The sequence below is a fragment of the Physeter macrocephalus genome, chromosome 3, assembly GCF_002837175.3.
Source record: "Physeter macrocephalus isolate SW-GA chromosome 3, ASM283717v5, whole genome shotgun sequence".
Classification (NCBI taxonomy): Eukaryota; Metazoa; Chordata; class Mammalia; order Artiodactyla; family Physeteridae; genus Physeter; species Physeter macrocephalus.
In genome coordinates this window covers 11,150,196-11,167,489 of record NC_041216.1, presented here as the reverse complement: position 1 = coordinate 11,167,489, position 17,294 = coordinate 11,150,196, and the positions used below count along the sequence as shown (strand labels likewise).

At 40.1% G+C, this 17,294-nt stretch overlaps 1 protein-coding gene across 17 annotated transcripts in view; it reads right to left on the bottom strand.

Moving 5' to 3' along the window:
• The window catches only part of PUM1 (pumilio RNA binding family member 1), a 128,130-nt gene that overhangs the window by 91,326 nt on the left and 19,510 nt on the right, over window positions 1-17,294 (bottom strand). For all 17 annotated transcript variants that reach the window (XM_007128473.4, XM_028487001.2, XM_007128475.4 and 14 more), the window contains one exon: window positions 174-242. In XM_007128473.4, coding sequence (XP_007128535.1) covers window positions 174-242 — 69 coding nt within the window. The remainder of the gene's footprint in view (window positions 1-173; window positions 243-17,294) is intronic.

The window sequence follows — 17,294 nt, the reverse complement described above, 5'->3', positions numbered from 1 at the left end:
ATAATGAGATTGTTTTGGCAAAATTCTGCAATATCCCACTCCTATCATGAGGATGGCAACAAGGAAAAGCAAGCACATACTTCTGGAGACTAGATTCGGACACATTTGATGAAAGACAGCTCCAACCTTCCCTTAAAAACAGGCCCACTTTTCTGACACACCAATTCACTTACCTCTCCCATCGCTCTTCCCTCCAGAGCAAGTGCTTGAAAATCGTGATTCAGTTCATCCATAGAACGTACCTATTGTTTAGAATAGAGGAGGGAAAAGTTCCAAGTTAGCATCTTGAATTTTACATACACATTAAACACAACTGACAAGCTTTTCTATGTTTATTTTCAGATATTGACAAGACAATAACAATAATCAAGTGACTGAGACTAAACATTCACTTACCTTTAACCATCAGCGTTCAGCAATGACCCCTGCTTTCTCCCCTCCCATTCCCTTTTGTTTTCAAACATGAAAAACACATAATCCAGAAAAAGAAAAAGCAAATTCCATCACACAAGAATTACGGTAGGGACTTCCCTGGTGATCCAGAGATTAAGAATCCACCTTCCAATGCAGGGGATGTGGGTTCGATCCCTGGTTGGGGAACTAAGATCCCACATGCCATGGGGCAAGTAAGCCTGCGCACTCTAGAGCCCGCGCGCCACAACTAGAGAGCCCACATGCTGCCACTATTGAGCCTGCGTGCCGCAACTAAGACCCAATGCAGCCAAATAAATAAATAAATAAGGAAGCAGAGTCTTTAAAAAAGAGAGCGAGAGAGAATTACAGTAGCTGTATTTCACACATTTTGACTTAATAAGTAAAGATCAACATGCTGAAGAGCAATGATGTATGTAGATGATTATGTGACCTAAACCTTGCTACTGACTCAAAGACCACAGTCCTTATGAAAACTGACCCAAAGACCACAGTCCTTGTGAAAACAGTTAAGTACAAATTAGGGGACTCATTTGATCCAAGCCAGTATTTCTTTGATAAACCTCAGGGAAAGGCACTACAAACTATATAACAGAGTGCCCCCAACATTTCTCCATATTGGAATATCTCTGGGGGCTCCTAGAAATCTGAAAACCAGGAAAATTAAAAAATAGCACATATCACAGGATCTCTTCAAACTTTACCTTATCATTAAATGTACTACCCACATTATAACAATCTTTCTAGACTTCAATTAACTCATCTCCAAGGTCATTACTAGAAGGTAATATTTAAGAGCAAGAATGAAGTGTGGAATAGATTACGCAAAACAGTCATAATTCAAAAACGCTTTATTGTCCAACAGTCTACTGGTCCTCTCAGTTATGAGCAACAAGCCACCTTTGCTGCCTGAGGCTAGAGTAATGTCCCTTGTTTATTAAAGAGGAAGGCTATTCTTTTTTTTTTAACACCTTTATTAGAGCATAATGGCCTTACAATAGTGTGTTAGTTTCTGCTTTATAACAAAGTGAATCAGCTATACATATACATATATCCCCATATCTCCTCCCTCTTGCATCTCCCTCCCACCCTCCCTATCCCACCCTTCTAGGTGGTCACAAAGCACAGAGCTGATCTCCCTGTGCTATGCGGCTGCTTCTCACTAGCTATCTATTTTACATTTGGTAGTGTAGATATGTCCAATGCTACTCTCTCACTTCATCCCAGCTTACCCTTCCCCCTCCCTGTGTCCTCAAGTCCATTCTCTATGTCTGTGTCTTTATTCCTGTCCTGCCCCTAGGTTCTTCAGAACCATTTTTTTTTCTTTAGATTCCATATATGTGTTAGCATACGGTATTTTTCTCTTTCTGACTTACTTCATTCACTCTGTATGACAGACTCTAGGTCCATCCACCTCACTACAAATAACTCAATTTCATTTCTTTTTATGGCTGAGTAATATAAAGAGGAAAGCTATTCTGCCTACCTGAGAAAGACTGCTGATTGCCTAAAGCAGGACTTTCTCAAACCCCCTCATCCAATCATCACTACCTCCAAACGTATGTGAACAATTTCTAGCAGTGGGTAAATGCAAAGAAAGTCAAACTAGGGACAGGCAGGGAGAAGGTAGAGTATGGAGCATGAACCTGAATATACAGCTGGGGGAACCAGTTTAAGGATTTTATTAACATGCTGACTGAATACCACCCCAATAATCTTAATTTGACTGAACTGTCACCACATAAACATACAGTTGCATTGTTTGGGGTTTTTTTAAATTTATTTATTTTATTTTTTTGGCTCTGTTGGGTCTTCTTTGCTGTGCATGGGCTTTCTCTAGCTGTGGCGAGTGGAGGCTACTCTTCGTTGCAGAGCGGGCTTCTCATTGCAGTGGCTTCTCTTCTTGCAGAGCACGGGCTCTAGGCGCCCAGGCTCAGTAGTTGTGGCACGCGGGCCCTAGAGCACAGGCTCTAGTAGCTGTGGCGCTCAGGCTTAGTTGCTCCACGGCATGTGGGATCTTCCTGGACCAGGGTTCGAATCTGCAGGCGGATTCATAATCACTGCACCACCAGGGAAGCCCTGGTCACATTGTTTTAAATTACACATTTTCAAAACCCAGAGCTGACACTATGCTACAAATGATACATTGTGTCACTAAGATGTAACAGCTTTGGGATGCTTGACAAAAATGTAAATTTATAAAATTCAAAATGACACTAAATTTAAGCCATATGAGAACAAAGAGACAGAGATAAGGCTTGTTATTGTGGTAAAACAATTTCAAAGGGCCTTGAAACAGAAGCTAGGCTCACAGTACAAGGCGTTTACATTATTTCAGTAAGCACACTGAATAAGCTCCTAAAACTACAGGTGGTAAAAATAAGGAGGGGAGGGGAGATGAGGACAGCATCTTAGCTAAACTCTACAAACATCAGATAAAATCATTTTGAACCTTCAGGCCAGAGTTAACATTTACAAAGCATGTAAATTAAACACATAAAGTTCTACATCTAGCTTTTTCTGTGGAATCTAAACATGCATTTAACTAGATGCTAGGCGTTTCATGAAAATCCAAAAACCTACAAATAGTTTTAACCAAGAATGTTGGAATTCTATTTATATTTCCCAAGAAAAAAGTAGGAGTGGCTACAAAAATGAAAAAAATAAAGTAGGAATGGTAAGGGAAGGCAGAGAACATGCAATATGCATATTTATGTAATCATTACAACAATCTCACAGTAATTATTCCCATTTAAGAGATTAGAACTGAGCCTCACAGAAATGCCTTCCCCAACCACTGTTCAGTAGGGAAGAGTGTTTGATGGCATTTCCAGGATCTAAATCCAGATGTTCCAATTCAAAGTGCAATGTCCTTTCTATGTTATCAAGCTGCCTCCAGGGCAGCCACAGGAAGTTTCCACCCCCAGACAGAACTGCCTTCACAGCTTTTGCTGTGGGCTTTGATGAGTCTGCTCTCTTGGTCTCTTTGCCTTTGCTTTCCACCGTCTCCTCCCCCTACCCTCAAAATTTGTCGTCCTTCCCTCACAGCAATTTCCGTCCCTTTCTATACTGCCTTCCCACCCACCCATCATTCTCTCTCCTACCACGTTTTATTTGCTGGCTCGCTCATGCTCTCAGGTCCCTTCTCCCTCTCTTTAGCTCTCTGTTCACCTCCTCCAGCTCTCCCTCTTCCAGGGTGTCTCTCTCTGCCTTACACACAAGGTGAACCACTACTCCTCCTACCTCCTGTAGACAATGAGAATGGAGCCTTTGCTAGTACAGAAACTAGATTTTAAACCATTTACCCACAGTTGAGTAGACAAGATAAACCAAGTCACTCTCACAAGTATTTTTAACTAGTCAGGAACTTATTGTTTATAATGGGAGCTATACCTGGTATGGTCATCAACACCAGGCAGACTCTCAACAAAATTCTTCCTAGGAAACGAAACTAATGATCAGAAGAAGACACTCAGGAATCAAGAAAAATCAAATGATGAAAACAGACGACTGTAAGAAACTTCTTGGGCAGGTAAAGAAACCTTTTCTATCATAAAGGAGAAAAGCTGGCTGTGAATTATAATGAAAGAAAATGCTCCCATCAGGACAGAACTATCTTTTCAAGTTTTTGTACTCTACACCTCCCCACCCTTTCTCTAGTATTCAATTTGAGTGAAGGGTTAATGTTAATTTCTAGTATGACTTACTAATTCCATCTTCACTTTTGCTGAATATCTGTAAGACTTCCTTCCTTCCACTAAATTAGCTTATCACCTCTGGTTTCACAAAACTATTTCCTATTTTTCTCTGTGGGCTACTTGCCAGTTGCCCATCTCACACCCATCCAGGACTTTCTCTACTGAGGCCCCACCCCATAAAAGCATCTCTTACTCCCTTTACTAAAGAGGCAAAGTGAGAAAACCACGTTAGTCTGACCTACCTCATATTTCCTCACTTCATCCCACCCAAGAATATCATCTGTACAAATGACCTAGCTTCTGAGTTTCCTTTCCATTTCCCAGATACCAGAACTTTCTTTTGTAAGCCTCAACACCTGTCTTCTTCTTCTAACATGGATCTTGTCCTAACTAGAAGCATAATTTTGCAAATTAAGTTGGTGTTTTACCGCATAGGAAGTTATAAAATCAAAACAGATAAACCCGGAACTATACGTCACATTTGAAAAATGAAAAATTAAGCAAAAGCATCACTTTACAAATCTTTAAGAATGATATTCTAAAGTGCGCTCCTTGAGAGGCCCTACTTACCATACGCAACATCCCATACACCTATCAGAATCAATGAATGATATACACTTCATTATTTCCATCTGTAAAACTGAGATAACACCGGCTACTTTATAAGTTTGCTATGAAGATTAAATGAGGGACTTCCCTGGTGGCACAGTAGTTAAGAATCCACCTGCCAATGCAGGGGACACGGGCTCGAGTCCTGGTCCAGGAAGATCCCACATGCCACAGAGCAACTAAGCCGGTGCACCACAACTACTGAGCCTGCGCTCTAGAGCCCACGAGCCACAACTACCGAAGCCCACGTGCCTAGGCCCATGCTCCGCAACAAGAGAAGCCTCACAATGAGAAGCCCACACACCACAACGAAGAGTAACCCCCACTCACCGCAACTAGAGAAAGCCCGCGTGCAGCAACAAGGACCCAACACAGCCATAAATAAATAAATTCATTAAAAAATATATTAAATGAGACATGTCCAATACCTAGTAGGCATTTATTCAACTATATCCACCTCACAGGTTATTCTCTTTAAGTTACTGAAATGTCCCCATATATCCATCTCTTCTTTCCCTATCCTCAGTTAGCAAAGGGTAGGTTCTGGTCATTCTGGGAGGTGAGCCTCTCTCTCTCTATAGGTCAGCATTTTCATAATCAATATTAGAAGTACCTAGATCACACAAACGTCTAACTTACTTTCTAAAACTTAGCATTTCAAAGTACAACCATTTTTCTCTCTTCTCAATTCCCAGCTAATCCTCAATTCAGAGAAACTTCCATTCTAATCCATTCAGAAACTTCCAACATATAAAAATAAAAATCATCACTAGTTCAAGCTCATGTTTTTTTGTTTTTTTGGTTTTTTTTGCAGTACACGGGCCTCTCACTGTTGTGGCCTCTCCCGTTGCGGAGCACAGGCTTCGGACGCGCAGGCTCAGCGGCCATGGCTCACGGGTCCAGCCACTCCGCGGCATGTGGGATCCTCCCGGACCGGGGCACGAACCCGCGTCCCCTGCATCGGCAGGCGGACTCTCAACCACTGCGCCACCAGGGAAGCCCCCAAGCTCATGTTTTTTCCGTTCTCATAAAAAAAAAAAATCTCAATAAAGTCGCCTTCTCAAATTCCTTCATTCCCTGACTTCCATACCACTATGATCTCCTGGTTCTCCTACTTCTCTATTTAGATTTTTGTCTCTCTTTTGGCCAGCCAACATTGCAATCAAGTTAAAAAAAAAAAACAAAACACTTAAACTCAGACTTGGGTATAAAGGAATCCAAATTTAAGAAGTTAAGGATCCAAATATGTAACAAATTACATTTATCAGATTCTCAAGCAGATATATATTACTGAACATTAAATCTCAAAGAACAAAGCGGTTACCATGGTAGTCCATGCAGTCCAATATAAAAGACCTAAAAAAGAAGCAACTTTTGACAGCATTCTGGCTCAGTTCTTGGCCTTACTTTACTAGCATTCCTGTCCTTGGATTGCTGTCCCTTAACTGCTCAGGGTGTCTTTACAATGAATGTCCCTTCACTTGAGCTAGTTTGGCCAGTTCTCTGTTGACTGTATACAAGAACCAAACTCAAACACAATAGGTACCACTAAGTTGGTATTTATGAAATCACACTGCAACTCTATATTTTAAAACAGTAATCAGAGCTATGTAGTGCACTTGGAAAGATAAAGTTCAACAAATCAACACTTTTTTGAATATTTTCTGTAACAGACATATTTCAAGACACCTGCCTTTCTTAGAAAGGGCAACTTTGTGATTCCCACCACCTCTGGCCACAAACAACTATAACAAAACTATTCTCCTAAATGGCCAAACCCCTAGTACCTGAAGAGAAGTGATAAACTGACCTAATCAGATACCTCTCCTTAGCATTCAGGCCAGATAGCAATGGAGAGATAAAGTGAACTTCCCTGAAGACTTGGCAGTTGTAGCTGTCATTTTGGGTCAAGTATAACCTGGTGAATAAGCAGTAGATGGTCAACACAAAGAAGAGAAAGAATGTGCTGAAAAAAATTAGAGACAAGAGACTATGGAACCCCTATGGACACAGAAAAGCCTCCTAGTGCCCAGGAGGCCCACGTATATATTTCCTGCTCGGGGGTTCAGAGAGAATCCCTGGTGTTCCTTCATTTAATGCCCTGAATTTTTGCTAAGTAGGAAAGACTTCTATACCTTGAGACTAAAACTGCCTTTACTAGAATATTTTTATTTCCTCAACCACTGAATCTCAGTTATCAGGCACTTTCTCCTCCACACCTTTGTTCCCCTAGAGGATTTTTTGCAAAGGCAAGCCTAGATCACTGATGGCTCCATTTCACTAACATAGATCCAGAACAATACAAGCAGAAGAGTTGGTGCCAAGAACCATTACAGGAAGGAGATACCAGAGAGAAAACGCAGCAAATGCAGGAGAAACTTGAGCAATGAGAAGAAGAAATGGAATACGAGGATTAATCTAATCTGAATTTAATCATTAAGGGAAAAACATTTAATAAGTCTGTTCTACACCATCTTCTGCTTTCTTGTATCTGCATTATAAATAATAACAACAACAAATATTTACTGAGACTTACTTTGTGCCAGGTCCTGTCCTATAAAAATCTTTATACGCTGTATGATCTCTTTGATATTCGTAACATTTTGAAAATGCAGGTACTCTTATCCCCATTTTGTGAGAAAAGCAAAAAGTTATCACATTCCTCTAATAAAATATAAATAAATCAACATTCTTCTTGATTACTGGGAAAAAACAAGACTACTCTTTAAGCTTAGGAGGAGGCAAACCCTACTACCTGATCTTATTTATTCACTGTTAATAGCAACACTAAATACCAGCATTTGCTGAGTTTTCAAGGCACTGTACTGCAAAATAGACATTATTCCATTTTATAGATGAGGACCAAGGTTCAGAGGCATGATCTGTCTAAAGTCATATAGCAGATAAAGATCAGAAGTGGAATTCAAATTCAGCTCTCTATCCCCTTTACTAGCACTTCTTTCTGCTCTGATCAAAGACAAGCACAAAGGCTCCAGGACACCTGGCTTAAACAGCTGTTGTTCTGGAAACTGATTATTATACTGTTTTTTTTTCTAATTCTATTTATTTATTTGTTTTTTTTATTTGTGGTTGCGTTGGGTCTTTGACACTGCGCGTGGGTTCTCGTCAGTTGCAGCGAGTGGAGGCCACTCCTCGCCGCGGTGAGTGGGCTTCCCATCTCGGTGGCCTCTTCCGTTGTGGAGCATGGGCTCCAGGGGCGCCGGCTTCAGCAGTTGCGGCACGCGGGCTCAGCAGCTGCGGCTCGCGGGCTCTAGAGCGCAGGCTCAGCAGCTGCGCCACAGGGGCTCAGCTGCTCCGCGGCACGTAGCATCCTCCCGGACCAGGGCCCGAACCCGCGTCCCCAGCATTGGCAGGCGGACTCTGAACCACTGTGCCACGAGGGAAGCCCTACACTATTTTTATACAGGAGGAAAATGAAGTCACCACAGCAGCCAGGATTAGGCTGAACTTCCATTTTTTTATTATTATTTATCATTAAAAACTGCTACTACCTTGGACTTCCCTGGTGACGCAGTGGTTAAGAATCCGCCTGCCAATGCAGGGTACACGGGTTCAAGCCCTGGTCCGGGAGGATCCCACGTGCCATGGAGCAACTAAGCCCGTGCGCCACAACTACTGAGCCGGCGCTCTAGAGCCCGCTAGCCACAACTGCTGAGCCCGCGTGCCTAGAGACCGTGCTCCGCAACAAGAGAAGCCACTGCAATGAGAAGCCCGGGCACCACAACGAAGAGGAGCCCCTGCTCGCCACAACTACAGAAAGCCTGTGAGCAGCAATTAAGACCAAACGCAGCCAAAAGTAAATAAGTAAACAAATTTATTTAAAAAAAAAACTGCTACTACCTTTAGCAATTAAATACCATTGAAGTTCCAGATTATATAATGTGTTGATGGCATTCAGCTAGGATAGTTAACAGACCCAAGTGATAAACTGTAAGTTATCAAAACTGATTTGCTACCATACTACCATAATATATACACCTCATGGAAATGGCAGCACTTCCTAAACATAAAAGAAAACAATTTATAAAGTAAAAAGAATAAATAATATTTTCAGAAGCAGTTAATAAAGCCTATGATACTAGTGACCTTTAACTACAAAAGCCTCACAATTGCTGGTTCTGACGGTCTTCATCTTAATTTCACCAATCATGATCAAGCTGAAATCAGTAAGGAGAGCTAGGCCATTTTAACTGGAGAGAGAAACTGTCTAATTGATATGGAAGAACCTAATAAGTGTAAAACTTAAGATAATGATAAATCTTATCTCCACTTGTCTGGAAACTACTACCTGTAGCAATCTGTCTGAATGGTATACTCCTGACTTCCAAAAGAACAAATTCCAAAAGCATGAAAGAGACTCCTACACAACTATTATAGATCACACTTACAACAAAAAATGGTTATTTGCAGATAGAGAATACATCAAGGGTCTTCATTAGCAGTAAAAGTTTCATTCTGAAATACCAATCTCAAAAGATGACATATGGAAAAAGCAAAAAAACTAAATCAAGAATGTTCACCAGAAGTTCTTAAATCGAGTTGTGGCAAATGTGTATCAGGCTCTCTTCAAACAGTGAAACTAAATTTAATATATTTGCCATCATTGGAATCTTACCAGCAGAGTCTAAGAATCTATGTAAATAATGTGAAAATAACAAATATTTGTCCACAAAAAAAGACACAGAATTCGCTTTTCCAAACTTTTGCTAATATTAAATTTTTTGAGATTCACTTTGTCATCCCTGTGCTCACTAATGGACATGTAATAGTAGGCATAAAAGGCTTGTAAGAATTTTTACCATAAGAATAGTCTGTGAAAGAAAACAAATTATGGGCCTCCACAGTCATTGATATAAATTTTCCACAAATTGTAAGACAGTGAATATTTTTTAATTGATGTACAACTTAGACCACCAGTGAAAACAACAATTGTGAAAAGTCAGTGGAAGAACTATCAACTACAAGGCATACCTACAGTGGTAGTCTCTGCAGATTGATTCGGGGGTGAGAAGGGGACTATTTATATAAAGACTGCTTCTCTAGTTAATCTGTTCTCCCTTTTCGACAGACTAGGAGTGGAGAAATTTACAGTGAAGTTCAAAGACCATGATACAGGTGTCTTACTGCCTTCTCAACTACTGAAATAACATCTACTAAGTAGCAAAACTGCACTTTAGCAATTGTGCCATGGTAGTTTGTCTCATCTCCCTATAAGTAAACCCCACAGTATTAAAAACATGACAGGCATTACATACAAATATTTGTAATGTGAGAAATTACTCTGTCTTAGGAGTGACAAAATAGCAGAAATAGGACTTCCACAGCCAGCTTCTTTAAAATGATTCTTATCTTGCTTAAAAGAACACATTTGTCATGCTTTTTCGAGCTTTTCAAGAAAGAAATTTGACAATATGCATCAAGTTTTATAAACATTCATGCCTTTTGATCCAGTAATTCTACTTCTAGGAATTTAGCCTAAGCAAATAACCAGAAATATGGGCAAAGATTTGTCATCAAAGATCTTCATCATGGCACTGTGATGTGAAAAGTGGTTTGGGGGACTTCCCTGGTGGTCCAGTGGTTAAGATGCTGCGCTTCCAATGCAGGGGGCGCAGGTTTGAACCCTGGTTGGGGAACTAAGATCCTACATGCCGCATGGCCAAAAAAATTAAAAAATAAGAAAAAAATAGCAAAATATTTTTTAAAGTGCACAATAAGCACCTTTGCTTATAAAGCTTATTCTTTATTTTAGTTGATTAAGACATTTCTAGAAGAGGATTATTGGTTTGAAAGGTAATAATATATTAAAGCCTTCATAAATGTTAAATTTATTTTCAGAAGCTTCTTTCTGATTTTTTTTCATTGGCATTATAGAAAACGTAGAAACTACTGATGAAGTTTTAGGTTAACATTTGAGTATATTACCTTCCAGTCTTATTTTGTGTATGTCTCTATATGGAAATATATACATATCATTTTATGTATGTAGATTTGTGGCCTATTATAGAATCCTTACACATAAACGTATTCTCTAAGACTTTAAAAAATGTTTTAAATAGCTACATAAAATTCTGTAAATGAATATATGCTGTATTTAATAATTCCTGCTGTATTTAAACTTTTTCAAACCACTTTTTTAAAAATAAATTTTTATTTTACTTTATTTATTTATTTGGCTGCATCGGGTCTTAGTTGTGGCATACAGGATCTTCGTTGAGGCATGTGGGATATTTTTGTTGCGGCGCATGGGCTCTTCGTTGTGGTATACGGGCTTCTCTAATTGTGGAGTACGTGTTTTCTCTTCTCTAGTTGTGGTGCACAGGCTCCAGGGTGTTTGGGCTCAGTAGTTGTGGCTCGCGGGCTTAGTTGCCCTGCGGCATGTGGGATCTTAGTTCCCCAACCAGGGATCAGGCTCCAGGGTGTTTGGGCTCAGTAGTTGTGGCTCGCGGGCTTAGTTGCCCTGCGGCATGTGGGATCTTAGTTCCCCAGCCAGGGATCGAACTCGTGTCCCCTGTATTAGAAGGAAGATTCTTAACCAGTTTAATCCCTTGGTGGGGAACTAAGATCCTGCAAGCTGCCATGCGCGGCCCCAAAAAAAAAAAAGGGAACGAAGTACTGATACATGCTACAATTGTGCATGAACCTTAAAAACATGCTAAGTGAAAGAAGCCAGACACAAAAGGCCACATATTATATGATTTCATTTATATGAAATATCCAAAACAAACAAATGTAGAGAGACAAGAATAGGTTTTTGTTTGCCAGGGACTTTAGGAAGCAGGGAAATTGACAATGAGTACAGGGTTTCTTTTGGGAGTGCTAAAAATGTTCTAGTGTTAGAAAGCATGATGGTTGCGTAGCACTATAAAAACACTAAAAACCACCAAATTGTAAACTTAAGCGTGAACTTTATGGTATGTGAATAATATCTTAATAAAGCTGTTATTTAAAAATAGGAGGGGCTTCCCTGGTGACGCAGTGGCTAAGAATGCCTGCCAATGCAGGGGACACGGGTTCGAGCACTGCTCTGGGAAGATCCCACATGCCTCAGAGCAACTAAGCCCGTGCACCTCAACTACTGAGCCTGCGCTCTAGAGCCCACAAGCCACAACTACTGAGCCCACGCGCTGCATCTACTGAAGCCCGCGCTCTAGAGCCCATGCTTAGCAACAAGAGAAGCCCACGCACCGCAACAAAGAGCAGCCCCAGTTCCCCGCAACTAGAGAAAGCCTGCGCGCAGCAACAAAGACCAAACACAGCCAAAAATAATAAATAAATAAAAATAAATAAATTTTAAAAAATAAAAATAAAATAAAATAAATTTTTAATAAATAAAAATAGGAGATGGCAAACACTTTCTGTAACATGTCAAATAACAAATAATACAGGCTGGGACTTCCCTGGTGGTCCAGTGGTTAAGAATACACCTTCCAATGTAGGGGATGCACATTCGATCCCTGGTCGGGGAACTAAGATCCCACAGGCCATGGGGCAACTAAACCCGTGCCACAACTATTGAGCCCATGCACCACAACTAGTGAGCCTGCATGCTACAACGAAAGATCCTGCATGCTGCAATGACGATTCCGCATGCCACAACTAAGATCTGATGCAGCCAAATAAATAAATAAATATTTTTAAATAAATAAATAATACAGGCTTTGCAGGCTACACAGGGTCTTTGTCAGGTATTCTTTGTTTTTATTTTCAACTACACATTTAAAAATGTAAAAACCATTCTTAGCTCAAGAGCCATACATAAACAGGCAGCAAGCTAGATTTGGCAGGGAGGCCATAGTTTGCCAAACCTGGTTTAAAAATAAGCCATTCCTAAAATGTTTACAAGTGAATGTGTGCTAAGTTAACACTGATCCAAAAACTAAGCAAAGATCTCTTATCAAACTTATAAATGGAGCTTCCACAAATGTTATTGGATAAAGGGAACATAGGGAAACATATCAAACAGAATTTAGCACTTTTATTAATAATTAAGATCACATATTGGGTTGGCCAAAAGGTTCATTCGGTTTTTCTGTAAGATGGCTCCAGTAGCACTTAGTTGTCTTTAACTTCATTCGAAACAATTTTGTTAGATTGTATGCGACAGCTGTCATATCAGCGTGCATTTAAAAAAAGACTTATCAAAATTGGTGAATTTTTGTGTAGCCATTTTCATACTGAAGATGGAAGAAAAGAGCAACATTTTCGGCATACTATGCTTTGTTATTTCAAGAAAGGTAAAAACGCAACTGGAACGCAAAAAAAGATCATGCAGTGTATGGAGAAGGTGCTGTGACTGATCGAAAGTGTCAAAAGTTGTTTGCAGGATTTCCCTGGTGGTCCAGTGGTTAAGAATCCACCTTCCAATGCAGGGGACTCGGGTTCGATCCCTGGTTGGGGAACTAAGATCCCACATGCCACAAGGCAACTAAGCCCGAGAACCACAACTACCAAACCTGCAAGCCACAACTACCGAGCCCGTGCACTCTGGAGCCCGCACGCACCTCAATGAAAGATCCCACATGCTGCAACAAAGATCCTGCATGCTGCAACTAAGACCCAACACAGCCAAATAAATTTTTTTAAGTGGTTTGAGGGGCTTCCCTGGTGGTGCAGTGGTTAAGAATCCACCTGCCAATACAGGGAACACGGGTTCAAGCCCTCATCCGGGAAGATCCCACAGTCCGCGGAGCAACTAAACCCAGGTGCCACAACTACTGAGCCTGCACTCTAGAGCCCGCGAGCCACAACTACTGCGCCCGTGGGCCACAACTACTGAAACCCGTGTGCCTAGAGCCCGTGCTCTGCAACAAGAGAAGCCACCACAATGAGAAGCCCACGCACCGCAACGAAGAGTAACCCCCACTAGCCACAACTAGAGAAAGCCTGCACGTAGCAACAAAGACCCAACGCAGCCAAAATTTAATTAATTAATGAATTAATTTTTAAAAGTGGTTTGCAAAGTTTTGTGCTGGAGATTTCTTGCTGGACCATGCTCCACCGTCAGGTAGACCAGTTGAAGTTGATAGCGATCAAAACGAAACATTAACTGAGAACAATCAACGTTATACCACTCGGGAAATAGCCGACATACTCAAGATATCCAAATCAAGCGTTGAAAATCATTTGCACCACCTTGGTTGTATGAATCGCTTTGATCTTTGGGTTCCACATAAGTTAAGCGAAAGAAACCTTCTTGACCACATTTCCGCATGCAATTCTCTACTGAAACATAACGAAAACGTTCTGTTTTTAAAACAAATTGTGACGGGCAATGAAAAGTGGATACTGTACAATAATGCGGAACGGAAGAGATCGTGGGGCAAGCAAAATGAACCACCACCAACCACACCAAAGGCCGGTCTTCATCCAAAGACAGTGATGTTGTGCATATGGTGGGATTGGAAGCGAGTCCTCTATTATGAGATCCTTCCAGAAAACCAAACGATTAATTCCAACAAGTACTGCTCCCAATTAGACCAATTGAAAGCAGCACTCGACGAAAAGCATCCAGAATTAGTCAACAGAAAACGCATAATCTTCCATCAGGATAACGCAAGACCGCATGTTTCTTTGATGACCAGGCAAAAACTGTTACAGCTTGGCTGGGAAGTTCTGATTCATCCGCTGTATTCACCAGACATTTCACCTCTGATTTCCATTTATTTAGGTCTTTACAAAATCCTCTTAATGGAAAAAAATTCAACTCCCTGGAAGACTGTGAAAGGCACCTGGAACAGTTCTTTGCTCAAAAAGATAAAAAGTTGTGGGAAGATGGAATTATCAAGTTGCCTGAAAAATGGCAGAAGGTAGTGGAACAAAAGGGTGAATACGTTGTTTGATAAAGTTCTTGGTGAAAATGAAAAATGTGTCTTTCATTTCTACTTAAAAACCGAAGGCACTTTTTGGCCAACCCAATAAAACTAAGACAAGTATTAAAAACCATATTAAAAAATAAAGATAGTTGCTCACATGAGAAGATGTTGAACACCATTAGCCATCAGGGAAATACAGATTAAAACCACAATGATCTATCATTACGTATGTATCAGAATGGCTAAAATAAAAAACAGTAATACCACCAAATGCCGTTGAGCGCACAGAAAAATTGTATTATTCAAACATTACTGGTCCAGAAAACAACTCGGCAGTTTCTTTAGAAACTAGACATGCAACTACCATTATTACCTAGCAACTGGACTCCTGGGCTTTTATCTGATGTTCACACAAAAACCTGCACATGAATGTTCACAGCAGCTTCATTTATAATAACTAAAAACTGGAATCAGCCCAGATGTCCTTCAACAGGTTAAACAAACTATGGTGCATCTGCACCATGCACACTATGCAGCAATAAAAAGGAATGGCCTACCACAGTCAACAACTTGGATGAGACTCCAGGAAAGTATGCACAGCAAAAAAGGCCAGTCCCCACCAAAGGCTATATGTATGGTATGACTCCATTTATATGACTTCTTTGAAATGACAAAATTGTAGAAATGGAGAATAGGACAGATTAGTGGTTGGGGGGAGGCCCCCCCGAACCCCTGCAAACGGAAAGGGGGTGTGTAAAAAGGGCTACTCAAGGGTCCCTTGCTGTTTTGGAACTATTCAGTACTTTGTGGTGGTAAGTATATGAACCTATACAGATGGTAAAATTATACTGAACTTCATACACACACACACACACACACACACACAGACCCAAATGAGTACAAGTAAAACTGGAGAGAGGTGAATAGGACTCGATGGGTTTTAACAACGTCAATAACCTAGCTGTGATGCTATACTACACAATGTTACCTGCAAAGGTTATACTGTAAAATGGGGAAAAAGAGGAAAGTATACAAAGGATCTCTCTGTATTCTTTCTTACAACTGCAGGAATCAACAAATAACTAAGTCAAAATTTTAATTTAAAGAAAGACTACTGCTATGAAGAAACAATGAAGATACAACTTAAAATGATGGTTCCCAAGCACGAAAACTAAAATAATCAAATATATAACCAAAGGAACCTTTCTCAAGCTACAAAACTATGCAGCTCTCACCCACATAGCACACAAAAATCACATCCTGACCAAACTACCCTAAATTTGGAGAATTCTAAAAAAATAGAACTTACCCTTGGTTCTCTAAAACACTACCCGTCAAAGACAATAAAATGAGATCTACCGTCAATGGCCCAAAGATTTTTATGTCCTGACACAATTGTCTTTCATGTATAAAGGCTATAAGAACACAATATACAAAAGAAGTAATAAAATACGCAACCCACACGTCACCTTTCAAGCAATGACTGTATCAAGCACTCCAGCCAACCAAGAGAATTTAAATTAAGCACACAAAATGGATAAACTGTCATACAACTATTTAATGGGATACTAATTAAAAGGATCCATTTATTGTTATATATGACATGGATTCTCAAATGTAGTATGCTAAGTGAAAGAAACCAGATTCAAAAGCTACATACACTTACAGTACATATATGACATCTTGGAAAAGGCAAAACTATAGGGACAAAAAACGGATTAGTGGTTACCAGTTGCTGGGAATGGAGGTAAGAGCTGACTATGAAGGGGCTCCAGAGAATCTGGGGAAGCGTGAAAACTTTTGTATCTCGGCATCCGGTGGCAGGGTCTGGGGAAGGCACAGCAGGTGCCACGTCGGGCCGCAAAGGTGGCAAGAAGCCCCTGAAGCAGCCCAAGAAGCAAGCCAAGGAGATGGACAAGAAAGATAAGGCTTCAAACAGAAACAGAAGGAGGAGCAAGGGAAGGCCTCGGGAAAGGCCTCCTGGCCATAGGTGGAATTAAGAAGCCTGACAAAAAGTAATGTTCCTTGTGCCTGAGGCAATGATGATACTTAATTCCATTCCTGTTTAAACATCTGGATTCCCTGCCATCACATCTTTGCCACCTACAGCTAGAATCAAGTGTTGTCTTGGAACCCACTGCACATTTAAGAAAAAACTTTGGTTAAAAAAAAAAAAAAAAACTTTTACATCTCGACTGTGGTGATTACAAGAACATACGCATTTGGCAAAATCTACAGAAGTGTATGCTAAAACAATAGTGACTTTCACTGTATGCAAAATTATATCTTAAAAATGAGGGAAAAGATAATTACACAAGAGGCAGAATAGCATTATAAAGATTAACAGTATTATTCCCATTCTAAGAACAGAGGTGAAGAAAATAATCTAAACTACAAGTATTGATAAACAAAAATGTTCATTACAACACCACCAACATTAGTAAAAATTAGAAACCTAAATGATCAATATTAAGACATTATTACCGAAAAGAATGAGGCCACTACATAGAGTAGACTGTGGTATAACCTTAAATTTATGGAAATAATATATCATAAAAAAAATTTTGATATGTTAGACCACCCCAAAAAAAAAGATAGAAAACTATAATCACAGAAATGTTTTTATTTTATCTCAATTGTTTTTACAAAAGATTTCGAGTGACTTAGAAAATCAAATAACTTCCACTAGTGAGAAAATTAAGGCAAAGGGAGAATGAAA